The sequence below is a fragment of the Copadichromis virginalis genome, linkage group LG7, assembly GCF_057382275.1.
Source record: "Copadichromis virginalis isolate Kocher_CV1m ecotype Utaka linkage group LG7, C_Virginalis_male_GT1.1, whole genome shotgun sequence".
Lineage (NCBI taxonomy): Eukaryota > Metazoa > Chordata > Actinopteri > Cichliformes > Cichlidae > Copadichromis > Copadichromis virginalis.
In genome coordinates, this window is record NC_140624.1 from 22347963 (window position 1) to 22367110 (window position 19148).

The following is a 19148-nucleotide window of genomic DNA, read 5'->3' on the forward strand; positions in this document are numbered from 1 at the left end:
GTATGAGTCCTCAAATAAGAGATCAACAAAACTGAATATCTCCTAGATGCAAATGTTGGAAATGTTTTTACTTCAATTCCAAAATGAGCATTTTTAATCAGGAAGTGTTTAAAAGCATTTACAGTTCATTGAAGTTTTAAACAGTCATCACTGAAACCCTCTGACACCCAGGAGCAAAATTATGTCCTTTAATGGCCTCAGTACTTAAAAATATATAAAGATGTTTTTGCTTTCTGTGTTATGAAGTTGGTATAATTTAGCAGGGCCATGTTCAACCTGCTTTTTGAAGATGTGATCAACATGTGAGGGGATGAAATTCTTCAAAAATCTGGAAGAGCAGAAATGACTTTGGGCAATACATGTGAGGTGGTCAAAATAAATGGGTTAACAAACAGGTATTTACAGTCTGCAGTGGAGACACATCTGCAAAAATAATAACACAGGCCTCATAATGCATTCTCATTTGCTCATTAAGGATATCTGCACTCATTTAGATCAAGCAGAGCATTTGATCTAAATGAGTGCGAGTCTGATGCTAAGTCTTAGCATAGATGCTAAGTCTGAAAACTTGGGGGAAAATGCCGCTGTCACATTACATGTGTGACAGAAAATAATGAGAAGTATACAGGATCTACTTTACTGTTTCTCACAAGTCAAACTCTGTCAGAATGGTGAGAAAGTCCTTTTAATTATTACTGTTGCACTATTTTACTGTACTTGCTATATGATCTCTTCACAAAGGACAGTTTTTTCCTGTGTTTACTAATGAACTGATCTGTGGTGAGAAGCATCTCATCTTGTTTAGGTACCCCAAAAAAAAAAAAAAAAAAAGAAAAGCAGAAGAAGAAGACATGAATCACAAAAAGTAAAGAAATAAAAATAGCGTTTCAAATCTAACTTAAACCAGGTAAGGTTTCAACCCTAATATCCCCCAGTCATGTCTCCCTCCCACCTTCGCATTTCTCCTCATGCAACAGATGCTTCGGTTTGCAATTTTTACCTTTGGAGTGGAAGGAGATGAGGCAATCACAGAGGGGCCATTTCTCCACAGGCTCCTCCAGGATGACCTCCTCAGGAAAAATGACCACATCAATGTAGTCAAACTTACAAAGGCGCTCCAAGATCTGAGTCATGGGCTTGGATTTGGATTTCTTTGTCATCGCGCATATGCCGACCACAATCTGTCGCTCTGAGGGCTGGTGGAGCAAGGAAGAGGGCAGAGAAGGTTAAGCTAGAGAAGACAAGAGTCAGTTAACCCTGACAACATGTCTGAGTGGCCGGGCAGTATAAAGATGGGCTTTATTACTTTCACAGTTGGGCAATTCACATTATCACAGCAGCAAAGTGGGCAGAGTAGGAATAAACAGCTGCAGTTTAAGGTAATACCCACAATAATACTATCAAAAAAGGAAAATGTGCACTATACAAGTATGTATAGTGAAGCCATGTAGTGGGCAGCATTAACTGAACTATCACTAACTTTCAGTTCACAGCACAGCTGAAAATTTAAGTTAAGCTAAAGCTTTTTATGTCTCATTAGCATGCTAATCATTGAGCCATCTGCACTGTTGTGTAGAGATCAACCTAATTATTTAAATATTTAGATATTTGTTAGGGTACACATTTATTTATTTATTTTTTATTTTAATTATGGTTATTATTTATTTTACTAAACATCCAAATGACATCTCTCTCCTTCAAAGCAGTAACTGTTAAAAATCAGATGAGCTGAAGCTTTAGTAATTCTAATTCTCTAATTCTTTACAATAAAGAATTATTATCTAAGCTATAGACAGTACTGATTTATGACATCTTCCTCTCCAACTGGAAGCACAGTGCAAGCTCTCTTTCTTCTGTGCTCACTTGATGAGTGAGCAGTGAGGGTTCAGAGTGACCGACAGAGAAATAAGACACCTTCAGTTGCTTCTAAAGTTCCCTCTGACTGTTTATTACATTTAAATATAGATTTTTTGGGGGGCAAAGAGTAGATTATGTTGTTAATTAGTACTGCGGCTAAGAAACCCTGAAAATGATATTTGAAAAGTGCAAAAAATTCAAACTGAAGCTGTTCAAAGTCCAGCTCAGAGCACTGCTACAAGTGTGATAATAAAGAGGACCACTGCAGAGGGGACAGAGCGGTGTTTAAGTTGCAGCACACTCTGTCCTCGAGCCAAACTTTGGATTACTTTTCCTCATTTGATAAGGATCCTAAAATAGGAGTTTCATCAACACCCCGTCTTGTGGGTAATGAGCGCTACAGTCCCACAGGGCGAGAAGAACAACCGTGGATGACCATTAGAACATTAAGTCAGTAATTACCCTTTCTGAAACCTGAAAAATATGATGGTTCTTGCAGCTTTGCAAATGCATTAAACATCACACGAAAAGAAACAAAAGCTTTACTGATAAGGACACTTGATTACATTTATGGTGAATATATTGGATACAAGATTACTACACAATATAGTGTCAGCCACAATCCTATTAACCAAGCTAACGTTGTGAATCTCAAAGACGGAGACAAAGGTTACGGCTCCTAATGAAGCAGTACTTTATAGTCCATTTATAGCAACAGGACACTAAGGCCCAGAAGCCTTACCACTGTTTATCTGCTACACTGTTCTCATGCCATTCTTTGAGTATTTTTGTTTCCATTTCTTTTTCCATTATCCAATTCCAAACATAACTTTTATAAGTTTCCAGCCCTGTCACTTCCTCATGCCTAAAAATGTCCAACACTGCAGCTTCCTGTTCTGTAATAAAATGAGATCTTCTTTGCCCACTGTAAAAGTGTATTGTAACTATATTAATATTGTACACCTGCTACTTACCGACTCATCATCATCGTCCATTTCCTCTTCTCGAAACATCTCGTTCTTCATGCCTGCGTCCATTTGGCCCATGTCACGTTGATAATTTTCATAGCCAACCACAAACTGAGGAATGTCTCTGCAGCTCCAACCCTGTTTTTTTCTTGCTGCTCCTACACAGGGCTCCAACATCACACACTCCAATGTGACATGGCTCCTTCAGGTTGCTCCTGCCGTCAAAGGGGGTAGGCTGTGATGAAGGTGGCTACTAAGCAAGAACAAAACCAGTCAACTGTGATAGACCGTGACTGGGTGACTAAAACTTGAAGGCCTGGTCATAAACGAAAGTCTGTTGGCTGATAACAAGTTTGATAAAGTATGTGCTGAGGTAGGAAAGAAAGAAGAAAACAGAAAAAAAAAACAACAGCAGCTGTCCTAAGAGGTAGAAAAGATGGCGTGGACTCCACGTGGACTGAGGTAGAGAGTCATGTCCCAGCGTAGAAGCGTCTTCTTGACACAGGAAACCTCACAGCCAACATCTGCATACCATTGTTCTTGCCCTGGGAACAAACAGTACACAAATACTTTAAAAAGCATGACTAATGAAGCAGTATTTGGTAGTAGCAGAAGCACTCAGTAGCTAAAAAAAGACAGAACTGTATGTGAAACACAACATTACGAGTTTGCACAGTGTCGTTACATCTACCAGTTGAGAATGAAATGGAGGGCTATAAAAACAATGATGAAACTGGGTTATTGCAATTTTAAAGGCCATTCTACCTATAAGATAACTGCAGTTTATTTATATGCAATCATTTATTGAACCACAGTCAAATAACATTTACATATTTGTTATTGTTATATTTTTGTATCGAGAGATATTCACAATGCATGTAGTAATAATGACCAGGTACCAAAATAGAAATACAGGATTAGGAGAAGTCCAATTATGTCCCTATAGAAAATTACCATTAAAACACATAACATATGACACATAACATATTACACTTTGTCATTATTTATTGCACAAAAACTAAGAAAAAAAACAACTAAGTACACCCATGACACAGTAGTTTGCAGATTGCCTTTGAACAGTAACTTAAAGTAATCATTTTCTATGACTTCAGTCTCTCACATCGTTGTTGAGAATTTTGGCCTTGAATCTTTATAACTTTGCTTCAATTAATTGAGGTTCGCTGGCATTCATTTAAGCACATCTCTCTTAAAGGCATTTCAATCAAAACTACACTGGACTATTGCAACACCTTGACTTTTTTCCCCTTATTTTCAGTCATTATGTTGTAGATTTGCAGCTATGCTTGGGATCATTGTGCTGTTGTATTTTCATGGTTCCTGTGGCAGCAAAACACGACCAAATCATGACTTCTCCACCACCATGCTTGACAGTTGAAATGAGGTGGTTCTGATGATATCCTCTGTTTGGTTTTCTCCACTATGGATGTTACTGGATCACTCCTACAATTTGGTGTCATTTCAAGATAGTAGATAGAAAAGTCAAGATTTTCATGGTTCTATCATTTAACTAAAAATAGGGGTTGTTAAACTATTAGAAAAACACACTGTTCAAGTCAGGATATTATGCTATAACAACTGTCCAAATTCTCCACATGTGATGTACGTCAAATCTTCCCCCTGTTACGAGACAATCTTACCTCTATTACTAAGGGGTTTGAATGTACAGTCGCTTTCATACTGTATTTATGTTTTCTAACAGCTGAAATGAATTTTAAGAGGGTGTTAATAGATAAGATAGAACTTTATTAATCCCTCGGGTGGGTTCCTCTGGGAAATTCGACTTCCAAAAAGCACAGCAACGACCGAAGTTACAGTTACAGAATTGTTATTTTTATATATATATATATATATATATATATATATATATATATATATATACATACATACATACATACATACATACATACATACACATATATATATATATATATATATATATATATATACATACATACATACATACACACATAAATACAGAGACAAATATAAATAAAATATACAAAGGGGATAATTAGAATAAATAGGAATAAAAAATAAAAATACAAGTGAATTGCACATTTCAAGTATTGAGTCTATTGCACTGTTGACTATTTACAAAAAGTATTGCACAAGGTATTGTACAGTGAGGTGAAGAGGCACTACAGCTTAGTTGTTCCCCCCTCCTTTGTCCTCCTGTTTCCCCTCCCTCTCCCCTCCAGAGAGGAGTTAAACAGTTTGATGGCGTGTGGGACAAAGGAGTTTTTAAGTCTGTTAGTTCTTGTCTTGGGGAGAAGCAAGATAAGTATTATCAAAGAACATGAATGATCTGTTTAGAACTACAACCTAGCTTTAATCTAAAATATGTGAATTGAAAAGAAATTTTAATGCAGTTTGATCTATTTTGTTTCATGGCTAGGGCTTAGCAAAAACAAACAAAAATTGTACAATCTCATACTACATCATTATATGAAATGCTTAATTCACCCTGTTTAATGAAATTATAATCATTTAAAATGTTTAAGAGTTTCTAACATTATTTAAATAAAAATACGTGGACACCTGCATTCACTTTTGGTTTTGATAACAAGAGCATACACATAACATTTAAATACAATAAAGATTTCATGACAAGTTAATATGTTCTTAGCTGCACCTGGCATAGAAAGGAATACTAGTCCACCTTTTTGAAGTTATTCATACTCAAATTTCAGAGAGAGCTAAAACTCAAACGGCTATAAAGCTCGCTTATTTTAATTCTTTCAACAGCACAAGATAAAAAATTGAAAATAAAATCATTCCGACGTACTTCCTTTCAAATTTACTATCATTATCGTGTAAACACAACTTGTAATAGTTTTAACAGTCTTCCTCACATGGGCAGTCTCACTGCCTGACATGTTTGTGGTTTAGATACCAAAATATGACAGAATTTATATTACATGATTGCACGGAAAAATATTCAAACTAAAAAAGGTTTTATAGGGTAAACCTCTACAAGTCATGCTTAAAATAAATTAAAAACACTCAAACATTATGCATATCACATCAATGACCAACCTGCCCAGTAGTGTGTGCACGTTACCATTTTAGTATGCAAAGCACTAACAGGGTAGATGTTTTATGCTCAAGTCAGCTATGATTACTCATGTGATGCAGAACCACACATGCAAATGCACACACAGAAGACAAAAGAATTTGCAACATGTTTATCATCCATATGATCAAGATTACAAAAACAATATCAGTTTGAACTGTAAATAAAGGTCACAGGGTGGGGATGTTATGCTTTAACACATCAGTGAACCATTTTGAAAGAACAAAAGAGTGACACTTCCTGTGGTCCTTGTGAATGCAAGGGATTGCAACAGTGATAATTGTTACCGACCTACTTGGTAACTGACTTTAAACAAAGGTAACTGGGGGTGTGGGATTTTGGTTAAATAATTTCTGACACATAATTGCATTTTATGGTAGATGTGGGTTACAAGTATAAGGCAAGCTTTTAGAAATAAGTAATGATCAGTTTTTCACTTCTGTCACAGGGATTCAAATGGCACTGGATAATAGGAATGACCCCCCACAAGTCTTATGGTTTGTTCAGCTGTAACTTTGCAAAGCTAAGCTGTGCTGCCATGTTCCTGCTCAGTCTTTTTCCTAATTGTACTGTCATGAACTTTAACATGGTAACTGTGGCCTGTGTAGAGTCTGAGCTGTTGCTCTTGTTTTGTTTTGTTCAGTTTTTCTGACATCGGGTGAATTTGCTTGGAGGTCCACTCTTTGTGTCTTGAATGATTCTCACTTCTGATATTTTTCTACCTTATCGTTTGTTAACACATTTGAATGCTGCTAACTGCCAAAATGGTGAAAACACTTACTGATGATAATCAAGTGAATTTGATTAGCAGCAACTGGCCACTACTCACCCAAATATTTATGTGCTTACCCTAGTTGTTGGTTTTTTTCACTCATTGCTTTTGCATTTTAACTAGTTTGTTAAATTAATAATGGCACAGTATGACATCTTGTGTTGCAGTTTATCTTAAGTTGTATTTTAAGAACTAAGGAAAAGATCATTTTTACGCCCTGATACATAAAACCTCCCAAATGGAAGAGGAGGTATTTAAAAAAAACAAAACACTAATTATTTTTAATATATACAAATATGAGTTCTGTATGAATCATCTAAAAAGCCAAATAAATAGTAGCTTTTTTGTAGATAGTATGAAAGGGGGAAAAAACTACCATCATACAGGAAGCATGAAATGCCTTTCTTGCTTCATTTTGTGTTTTGATGATGGTGATGGAGTGAGTTATCCATTATATCAGGCCAACCCCCCCCCCCCCCTGCCGGAAGGTGGGGCTGAGCTGATCTCTGGTGACTCTGAAAGACTAGTTGCTGTACTATTTTCTAATTTTGTCTATGTAAATGTGTATGTGTATATAGTGTCCTGTGTTCTGATAACAAAATTTATATCTCTTGGCAGCTTGTGTATGTGAATACTGTAACATAAGTTTCAGAAGACTCCTCCCATGCCAGCGTAATGCTGACCAGAGCCATTGGATTCCTACATTGTAGGGAGTCAAGGGTTCAGGTTTTTCCTTTAATTTGTCAGTCATTGTGCATTGCTATTTTTTAAATCCTATTTAAGTCTATTCATGTTCATTCCTCGATGTTTGACATTGCACTTATACATATAATCTGTGGGAGACAAATCCTTTCAGCGTTGTGTCAGCAAGGGAATTTGGCATTTTAAAAAAAAATCCTGCCAAATCAAACATAAGGAATTAAGTGCTGAGGAATCCCCTTGTCATTACAGAGCAAGCAAAAGAAGCTTATACTAATAATGTGCTGTGAGAAAAACAGAGCAGCCATCAAACAGACGTGTGAGAAAACAGAGTTTTGTGCCAGACTGATGCATCAGTGAAATCAGTCCCAGCTTTATCCTCACTGCAAACTCTCATTAGACACTCGAGGAGGAGCTTAAGCCTCCAATTGAATTTAAACATTTAATTGATAGAAAAAAAATCTTTAAAAGATCCTGTCATTTTCATAAATATGAGCCCATGCTGTAGCTTAGGTTTTTTTTTTTTTAGATGAATATCTGTTTTCTAAAGAGCCAGTCTGGCAAACTTGTTGTTTCCATAACGACAAGGCCCAAGCAGAAGCCAGGCCTTCCCTCTATCAAGTCACATGTACATTTAACTGTGGCCTTGACTCTAGCTAGCATTTACATTCTTAAGATAGAAAATACAAACAGCTCGATACCTATCATATAAATGCATACAAAGACTGTTTATGATGTCCGTGTATGGACATGCAACCTGCGTGAAGCTAAATCTCAAGCTTCAGACTGCTGTAAATGGTTTAAGGCAGTTTTATTGCCTAGTCTTGGGTCTACATGATGCAACTGAGTGAGAAGATCCCCAGTATGATCGTGTCAGACACAGTTCTGTTTCATGCTATGCAACATTTCTCCTATTTACGGTAATGTTTTTTTAATCTGTGCAACCATTTCTTTCGCCTTTGCAGCACTCACTGACTGCACACAGGAAACAGGAGACAAGTCACGTGCTTTATAACTCATCCCACGTGACACTACTCAACCTCTCAAATCCTTTACTCAGAGTGTGAAAACAGAGACTGCATAAAGGCACGAGATGCAGAAGTCTGTAAAAGTAAGTCAGGGGAAGGATAGAGAGAAAAAAAGAGTCTAAAGCTGAGATAGTTTACATCTGAAATGAGAAAATAAGATTTTATTAATATTTTGTTTTTAGAGTAGCCTTCAGCTTATTGTAGAAGTTTATAATTGAATTGTACTTTGTTTACCGACACTTCCACAACTGCCGGGCTATTTCTGAATACCTCGCACTGAATGATACTGCATGTGGAACTTTATATTCTGGAAATTCTTAAGTTTTGATACAGATTTGACCCAGAATTTGTTACGTTTTAGTTGATTACCTCTGTTCTATGTGTTACCATATGTAGTACCATGAACAAGTCTAAATTAAAGTGTAGATCTTCTACTTTTCCAAGTATTTTCATCAATGCATTCATTGTTTTAGGTGTCCATAGATCTAGAGATCTCAACCGCTCCGATTTAGATTTTTGCTCTATGAAGTTTATGGTCAGGGTTATCAGTCAACTGCTTCACAACACGCTGATGCATAACTGAAGGTTTAATCTCCCAGAGGCGTTCGAGGAAATGGAGCCCAGAGCTGCTGCCTGCCATCGTCTTTGTTGCTGCTGCTGTTTCGCTATCGCCACTGTTGTAACAATGGCCAGAAAACAATGGAGTTTCAAACCATTCACTGCTAATGTGGCTTCCCACTAGCAATTATCAGTAAAGCTTTCATATTGAGCAACATCCAGTATATTAATGCAAGTATATCTATGAAAGGCCACAATCATCTGATAATATCAGCCAACTGATATACATCATTCACAAAAAACGCAGAACTTAATGCAAACAAACTCCAAGCTCAATATGTACAAGTAACACCCATAAAAACTGGGAAGTGCAAACGGACACCAACAAGGTCACACACACTACTTTTTCTACATTTATTATTGCAGGAAAAAAGGAGTTTATTACAGTTGACTTGACAGTTTATTTAAGAAAAAAAAAAAAAGCTGATTTATCAGAATAAAAGACGCAGAATGAAAGTGCTCGCTTTGAAACTTCTGTTTACGACTTTCATATACATATACTTGGTCATTATACCTTTGTGAATTAAGTCAGACAGACAGTGAGGATACAGTCCCAGCACCTGTGGCTCAGGTGAGAAGAAAGTGGCCTAACCATAGTGAAACCAGTTGCTTAACTGTTCAGACTTGCAGCCTAAGCATTTTGATATAATAAGCATCTGTAGGGCCACAGCTTATCTGTTATGTTACCCGAGACCACACAATAAGTACGCAAAGCTGATGTGTCACACCCTCTTAGCTGAGCCAAAACCCATGAGCCATACGTGAAATGAAGCCAAGCTTAAAGTAGAAGCTTGCTAATGTATGAGATTATTATATGTCCACAAACAGAACACAAACCCAGATCCAGATCTCTCATCGGTATAAACACCACTGCCATGCTGACCCATCCACCCGTACCAAACCGCTGATTCCAGGGGAAAAGTTGTCGGGAACAGACGAGGCAGATCAAATCAGCTCTCAGTGATGGCACATAAGCCAACTGCACGCGCCCCACAGTCTTTGAATGACTCTAAGAGCTTATTTAAAGTCACTTCCACTCACATGCGGAGCAGATTATTTTAGTGGCAGTTAAATGCTTTGGCTGCTGAAGAGCAGACGCGTCCCTCCCGTGTCCTGGACTTTTAGCCAGGACGGACGTAAGCTGAATCCCACACGTGACCCTGGCTAACCTTGGTACCCAGAAATAACCGTGTCCTCTTCTGCAACACACAAACTAAAAGGGGAGGAGTCAAGGCAGGGAGTTGGGAGGCCAGCCACTGCCCAAAGATAACTTATCATTACTGACCTCTGAGGCGATGACAGGTCGCAGTAAAGCAAGTGGAAGCCCTTCTTGCTGGCCAGAGGGTCAAAGAATTCTAACAGATATAAACTGTAAATAAACATCTATAACTGCTGTGAGTAACCGACAGTGACCCTGAGGTCATTCAGCCTTTGTTACACCAAGGTCATGACCTTTAGCACGCCACCAGTAAGACAGAGTTAAAGAACAGAGCGAAATATAGTGTGACGGCCAGAAACACCTGAATGCAAACACTTCACAGCAGTGCAAGTTTTAATTAGCATTCCAGATTCTAGAGTTATTCTAATATAAATAACTGGGCAGGGCCTGAGCAAAGGCTCAGTGAGAGCAGCGCGTGCATTTGCTATCAGCTTTCTTAGCACCACTGCCATTACAATATTTCGAGGTATAGTGCACACCAGTATTGGTCAAGTTACTTGAAAAAAGTAATCAGTAACTAATTACTGATTACTTCCCCCAAAAAGTAATCCCGTTACTTTACTGATTACTTATTTTCAAAAGTAATTAATTACTTAGTTACTTAGTTACTTTTTAAAAACACGATTTACAACCTGAAGAGGTGATAAAGCGATAGAGCTTTCAGCCCAATTCTACTTTTTCTGCATAATCCATCATACAAAATGTAATCAAATGGAAAAGTCTCTTTTTAAAACTTGTTTTATCAGTTTTAATCTTTTAACTTTATGCATCAAGCAAAAATTTAATTATATGCAACATTCTCTGACTTGAATAAATTAGTTTAACATTTAAACCTATTTTCTACACATTCCAGCACATAAAATAAAATATTTTTTGTGTTTACACTCACTCTTTCAAATAGATGCAAGTAAAACACAGCAGAAAATAAAAAAAGTCAAAGACTAAGCGGTCCTTTTGTTCTATTTTCACCTGTAAAGCAGGACTGCGGTAGGCGGAGGTTTACCTTGGTGCAGGTGTGCATTACGTCGTTGCGCACTCGGTGCTTGCTTGGAAGTTTAGGGGGTTTTTTTCGCTGTAAAAAGAAGTTTTCTTCCCACGCACAGTGGACACTAATGTTTTTGTCACTTTTTATGGAATCAAACTCAAAGTAAGGTCAGTACTTCCACGCTTTAAACGCTGCACGCTCACACTCTCTCCCACAATCGATATGTGATCCATTGTTGATCTGCACACAGCTGTTGTCACTAACGGCGCACTGCTTATGTCACTGTCGTGAGACATTCTCGCAAAAAAATCATGGTTTTAGTAACGCAGTAACGCAGCGTTCCTACGGGAAGTAACGGTAATCTAATTACCGTTTTTGCAATAGTAATCCCTTACTTTACTCGTTACTTGGAAAAAGTAATCAGATTACAGTAACGCGTTACAAGTAACGCGTTACTGCCCATCTCTGGTGCACACTGAAGATTGGATTGGCATTCATGAGGTATCCACGGTGCGTACACATCGGTAGTAAGCAATGCCGCTGCTTACCACCTATGTCTAGATTTAATAAATGGTTAACAGGCAACAAAATAAGACTTGAGTGAGATGAGTGAGTGTGTTAAATATAAATTACATAAATCCTGAATATTTAAAAATAGAGTAGAACATTTATTTAACTTCAAACTTAACTTAATATTGTGGCAGGGACACTGAGCTACCATGAGGAAAGGAACCTCAGACTCTGGAGGGTTTTTGGTAAATGTTAAATGGACTGATTCTTATATAGCACTTTTCTACTCTACCAGAGTACCCTAAGCACTCTATACAACATGCCACATTCACCCAATCACACAAGCAAACAAACTTCTCCATCTGATCTAGGTATTGGAGCTTGCCTTTTGAAGCATTTTGCTGGGATTATTTGAGAAAGAACATCTTGCTGTGGGATAAAGACCATCCAATAAGTGTATGCTTTGACTGCAAGAGTTACCAGATCTCAATCCAATATAGCAGGATGCAGATGCGGAGGAAAGGGAAACTGGATGTGCAGATGATAAATCTGTATCAACTGTGTGATACCATCATGACAATATGGAACAAAATCTCTGTTGAATCTATGCTATTATGGAGTCGGCCAGTTCTGAAGGTGCAAGCCCAATACAAGCAAGGTGTACCTAATACAGTGGCAAGTGAGAGTATTTCATTTATTTATTGAACTTTAGAGCATCACTCTCTGTTGTTAAACTAAATAGAAATCTTGTATCTGTCAGTACCACCGAAGCTCCACTGAAGTCACATTCGTTAATGTTTCTCTATAAAGCAGAACAAACAGACATAAACAAAAGCACCACACACAAAAATGACTACAGCATCCTCTCCAGTCTGCCGGTTCTTTTGTTCCCCTGGAAAAATAAAAACCTTGCTCGCTCATAAATAAATTAGGCAGCTAAATTATAACATTCCCAGCTGTCACCTGCAGCTCCTTGTCCGGGGGGGATTAGTCATCTCATCACAGCAGCACCGGAGATCAGCAACAGGGCTCCAATAAAAGGCTTTTAACCTTTGAGACAATCTGCCACAGTTCGCCGGTGTCGCCATAATGACGGGGAGGAGTCAGTCATTAGTTCAATTTAGCCATCAGCAATTCTGTGATTAGCTATCAAATGAGAAATACAGAGACGTAATGGGCGGCTGGACTATTTGTTTTCCATGGACTGATTGAATAGTTATTGGCTCCCTTTTATTAAACACAAAAAACTACTGAGTCACTGAAGCATAATTTTTGAGATGGTCCAAAGAAAAGGTTATTGTTCTCCAAAAATTGTTAACAACTAAATCATTAACAAAGCTGTTAATTATTATATTCAATAAAGCCTCCTGTTGAAGTACAGGTGAACATCAGCCCTGAAATATATCACCGTGGAGAGCTTGATAACATGCGTGTGACGTTTTTATGACACAGCCAGTGGAACAGCAGGTACAGCGGCCACTACAAGATTATACATTTATTATGCACTGAGCACACAATTAGCTTTGCATGCAAATACAAATTGCCTTCACTGGGGGAAAAAAGAGCCCATAAAAGGCTTGCCAGTATAAAGGTCCACTACTTACATACACTTATCAGAGTGTTACTGCAGGACACACGACCTCTGTAAACTAATAGGTTCATTTATGTTAGGTTGAAAGATACACAACCTGATTTTTCCACTATTACGCAGCTTTACTGGTTTACTTCTCATAAAGGAAAAAGCTCTGAAAATGGCTTTAGGGGTGAGAGGACAGAGGAATCCTAAAGAGTGAGTAAAGAACTGTGTGGCTACCTTACACTGAACCCGGTTGAGCAGGGGTGTCAAACATAAGGCCCGGGGCCAGAGGCAGCACAGCTAAAACTGGCTGGCTTTGGAAAATGTGCAGGAGGGCAGACATTTTGGACTTTTCACTGTATTTTTATTACTTTTACAGCTCTTTCTACTGATAAAGAGCTCACCTATGGTCACATATACAATGCCAAAGTATTAGACAAACAATTAGAAGTTCATGTTTTTCAACTATTTACTATAGAAATGTGTGATTTGAAATAAACCTTCTCTCTCTACATGAGGAGATGCAAATAACAAAACCTTTGTGTTCAAAGATGATGTTCAGATTTTATGCTCATCAAGTCCAACTCATCTCAGTTAGCAAGAAGAGAATGCATCCCAACAAGAGCTCAGCTCTCAGACAGTTTTAAATGTTCAAAGTCTTTTAATATATGATATACAGTTGGTAAGTACAGCAGGGCTGTTTTTGTAATCGTGACCTGACCCAACTGTCTTGATACAGTGTTGACTTTAATTTGAGTTCAACAAAAGCTTTGTTTTATTATTACAAAACCAGACAAGTTATAGCATGTGATGATTTGGTTCTGTCTGAAAATGAAAATACATAAAGAGTGGCCAACATTTCTTAAGTTGTTTTTGTCTTGGCTTTGGCCTGGTAAGTGTTAGACAGGCTGTTTTAAAAACATTTCATTAGGCCATTTTCTTCACTTAAGATGAAAGAATATAAAACAGCCTAATGAAATGTTTTTAAAACAGCCTGTCTATCCACGTTACCAATCCCTGTAACACTTACCAGGCCAAAGCCAAGACAAAAACAACTGATTACTGTTCCACGTAAGTCTGGAGTCAATAGATCCTTTTATAGCGATGTAAAAAAAATGCGGATCTGTTGAACACCGTCAGTTAGAACAATAGTTTGTTGTGAACCAGGTAGCGTTTAATTAGGGTTTTGTGTAGATCGTTTTTCTTTTTTTAAAATTCCCTTTTTCACAAGAGTTTCACAAGAGGATGTGCTCCAAATGCTCAAACGGAGGACCAGACTGATAATAGTTGTGATCTTTGTTTACAGCTGACTCGTTTTTTCAACTTCTGAACCAAAATAGTTCGACAATAAATTGAATAATAAATAAATAAGTAAACAAAAATAAAGACAAGCAATTTTTTGTGTTTAGAATAACAAAAAAACCCCGACTTCCGTATTCATTGGACACAAGTATTCGCCTTGTTAGAACACACACACACACACACACACACACACACACACACACACACGTGTTCCTAGTCTCTTTGCAGTGTGTTTTACATTGAATTCATGTTCAGGAAATGGTTCAGATGAGTTCTGATACTATGGCTTTTGCATAATAGCAAACCCCTCGTTCTCTAAATGTTTTACACACCTCAACAGGGACAAACACTACAGGTCTCCCTCCGCTTTCGCTTCAAAAACAATGAATGAGGCTTTTGGAGGTTTAAAAATGGGAACGTGGCTCCAAAGAGAAACGAAATACACGCACAAATCAGTGCGTCAGCCTGCCCACCACTCAGCACCCCTCACGCACACGTACACGCCGGGTACAAAAAGCTGCGCTGCTTTTCTTCATTTCTACAAAGTCCAGCAAACAAAAAGAAAACACACACCCACACTTTCTCCGAACACACGGCTCCGCCGCGACGAGACAATACAAAGCGTTAAAGTGAACAAGTCTTACCAGCGGCAGCAGAGAACAACTGGAAGTCAGTCAGCTGCTCACTTCCTTGTTTCCGCTGACTGAACCGAGCTGAAGGGAAACGGCTACTACCTCTCTCTTTACTTCTGAACTGCCTGTGAAGTTGTAAACGACATTTTAAGTTCACGTGAGGTCAGTGCTGGCGCTTTGCTGCTGCTGCTTCCTTCCTTTTTTTTCTCCTTTTTTATTCGGAAGGTATCGTTTGTCAAAGCTGTGACGTTACTCCCACCTAGCGGCCAAATTGTGCATCGCTGCAGACAAGGTGAGATGAATAAAAGGGTATAGTCCAGGGGCAATTTTAGCCCATTTTTGGGGGTGCTTCAGCAAAATAAATCAAAGCACCCCCAAAGATTTCTTACTTTTTTGACAATATTTGCTGTTTGTGTGACACACTTATAAAAATATAAAAAGCATACAGTACTTGGTTGAGACGTAACATTTTAACAAAAATAGTATAGATACCCCCCCCCCCCCCCCTCCAAAAATGGTTTGTTCCAGCTCGGCTCTCCCCTACTCTGGCTCTAGCACCTGCCAGAGCGATGGTGGCTGAGATGCAGCGGAGAGGAGTTGTAAGTGCCTGGCTTAAAACAGGACATATTAGCTGCATTTAACCTTCAGTTACTCTTTATATAGTTAGGTTAGGTAGGAGTCAGACCATGTTTCTTTTTTGCTCCGATTGAAATTTATATAGCCTATTTAAAATCTAAAACTTAAAATTGTTTTAGCCTACTGTTGTTGCCACGTTCTTGTTTGAAATGGAATGAGAGAAGCTGCTTACTTTGTCATATGTGCATGTGCCGATATTAAATCCAGGAACAACATTCAGGTAACAATGAAAGAACAAATGATCCGTCAATAAAGGATAATGTTGGATCAGAGTTTCAATATTTATATCTTTTGTTAGATGTACATGTGGTTTGGTTATTTACCTTTTGGTTGAAAGTACACTGAGAGAGGACTTTTTTTTATTAGTGATCTTAATAATATATATTTTTTTCAAATTAATGTAATTTTTTCATGTAATTGAATACAATCTATTTGTGTATGATTGTCAGTCCAAAGAGGGAGAGAGGAAAGAGAGGAACGTGAGGAGGAAGCACAAGGTCAGGAAGAAACAGGTAAGGAAACAGACAGGAAACAGTGACCGGGACAACAGAAACTGTTAAACTGCTTGAGAGAGTTGACCACCAAAAAGTGACAGACAGATTTGCCAAACTCAAGGTGCAGCGACATAGGTTAAAATAAAAGAAAAAAATCTGCAGAGCCGTAGTAGTATCTGCAGTAAAGTTCTTTTCATACATTGTACCATAGGCAAAGTTGCTTCCATTTTTTATCATTTTTTATCAACATTTTGTACATTTGTACATTTCAAGAACTCTATTTTTGGAGTGTATTTTGTGTATTTTTTGTGTATTGAGTGTATTGTATTATAAATACACATTCAAAGTGAATCTCTGACAAAAAATGCACTCAGTTTACTTCTTACTCACTATGATCACCATTCATTATTCTCCCCCAGTAATTAAGGTTAGAATATGTATTTTTTTTATTCCAATCCATTCTTCATTTGCAGCATTTAAAAACCTTTATCAGATTTGATGGTTTTGTTACAGACTTTTCAAAAAAGTGTTTTGCTTTTCTTTCACAAATGTGGGGATTAAATTGTGTTAAAATGTACAAAACAGTGATGTCATGTTTTGTGACGAGGACCCAGGCACAGAGAGACCTGATGAATTTAAGAATCTTATGATTTAATAAAGAAATTTGCAGACTTGCACAGAGATGGTAAAATTATAATGGCTGATAATGGAGATGAAGGCAACAGACGATGAGGACAGAGAGGAACAGGGGTTTAAATACACCAAGGAGACAGTCAGAGGTAACTCGGGACAACTGGAGACATTTAAGGATGCAGGAACTGACAGAGACAGGGAAGACGTCTCATTGTGAAGAGTAAAGTTTATCTTGCCTGGCTGGGCAGCCCAAAGCTCTGATCCTAGAATCGCCCCTGGTATAGTCTAAAAATTTTATAGAATCTGCACAGCAATGATAGAAGAATTGTTTAATGGATTTTTTAAAGTATACAAAAATTAAAAATTGCGCTTAAAAACATAAATGAAAATTCAGATATTTAAAAAGCTTCTTTTTCTTCCAGCCGCTCCCTCTAGGGGTCGCCAAAGGTCGATCATTTGCCTGAATCTCACCCTATCTTTCTTGTTCTTTCACACGAACAGTCTGCACGTCCTCCTTAACTACATCCATAAATGTTTTCTGGAGATATGTGGATCAGAGAAGATTCATGGATCTTCTGATCTTCTTGTGGTCTTTGTCTTTCCCTTCTGCCTGGTGCTCCATATTGTCCTTCCTCTGTACACGTCCAAGCTATCTACATCTCGGCTCTCTAACCTTGTGTCCTGAGCTGTCCCACTCATTCCTAATCACCTGGTCACTCTCAGTGAATATCTTAACATCTTCAACTTTTCCTCCAGCTCTAGTCTCCTGTATTTTTGTCATCTCCAAACCACACATCACAAGTCTCACTACCATCTTGTAAACATTTCCTTTTATTCTTGCTACTATCTTTCTGTCACAAATAACCTCTGACATCTCCACCCACTCCACCCTGCCTGCAGTCTCATCTTCACCTCTCTTGTCCACTGTCCATTGCTGTGGATGGTTGATCCCATGAATTTCATCCATCCTCACTCATTCTGTTCCTCTTGCATCTGTCTCCATCTCTGTCACACACATGTAGTCTGTGTTGTTCTCATAAGTGAGTTTAGACCATTTTTGGGCTCCTACATTTCATCACAGTACCCCTAAAAACAAAGATACCAGTAATAATAATGTAGTTGTTTTATTATTAACAGAAGGACTTTTCATTAAAAGCCGACTTTTGTTTCTGCAGTAGAAAAAAGATGAGGGTGTAGGTGGGAGGTAATTTCATGACAAAAAGCAGTGGTGCAGATTTAAAACACATTTTAACCTGAATCACATCACCCAACTGCCTCCCTTTACCAGGCATCGTCCCTACATTTAGAGTCTCTACTATTACTGCGTTTCCTTCTCTCTTGATGCCTCCTGACACACTTTCCTCCTCGTCTCTTCCTTTGTTGGCAGGCCAGGCTCACATTTACACCTCCACTAATATTTAATTAAGAGTCCCTTACCAAGTGGCACCTCGACCAGACACTTTTGGTAGCCATCCGCGGGCTTCTGGCATTAATCTTGGGTGAATATTTAATGACTCTTCTCAGTTAGTTTCCTTGCACAGACCCAGCTTTTAACCATAATCTCCTCATTTCAATAGGGTTCAGTTGGGGGCATTGGTTGTGCCATTCCAGAAGTTTAATGCTAGCCTGCTTTATCTATTCCTGAACCGATTTTGATCTGCGTTTGGGATCATTGTCCTGTTGAAGCATCCAGCTGTGTCTAAGTGTTAACTATCTAGCTGTCGATTTGAGGTGAAATTAAAGAATATGGAAGTATTCCTCCTTCTTCATTATTTCATGGATGGAAGGATGGATTGCATGCTTTGAGTTATATAACACACAAAGATTTTTAATTTCACTTTATTCCACAAGGCTGTCAGCTAAAATATGATGCAAGCTTCACATGTATTACTTCCCAATGCTGCAGTTCTCTTTGCTTCCCATGAAGTTGTTCCCAGCATGAGACCAAAAAAGTCTGGCACGGTGCGTTCACTGCCAGACAGCCTGGTGAGGCTGATGTGAATCTGGCAACCTGTCAAGAAAATGTGGAGAGTCTCTCTGCCCCATCATGCAGCAGAATAAGGGAAGCCAGTCTGTGCAGCATAAGGAAGTAGTGTTCACTAAAACCAGTAACCACCACTCCCTC

The 19148-nt window shown here is 38.3% G+C and overlaps 1 protein-coding gene across 1 annotated transcript in view; it reads right to left on the bottom strand.

The window, feature by feature from the left end:
* The window catches only part of ppip5k1b (diphosphoinositol pentakisphosphate kinase 1b), a 51420-nt gene extending 35961 nt beyond the window's left edge, over positions 1-15459 (bottom strand). Inside the window, exons 1-3 of the mRNA XM_085462500.1 lie at positions 15273-15459; positions 2832-3370; positions 1001-1196 (exon numbers count right to left, since the gene is read on the bottom strand). Coding sequence (XP_085318626.1) covers positions 1001-1196; positions 2832-3002 — 367 coding nt within the window. The 5' untranslated portion in view covers positions 3003-3370; positions 15273-15459. The remainder of the gene's footprint in view (positions 1-1000; positions 1197-2831; positions 3371-15272) is intronic.
* Positions 15460-19148: the final 3689 nt, after the last annotated feature.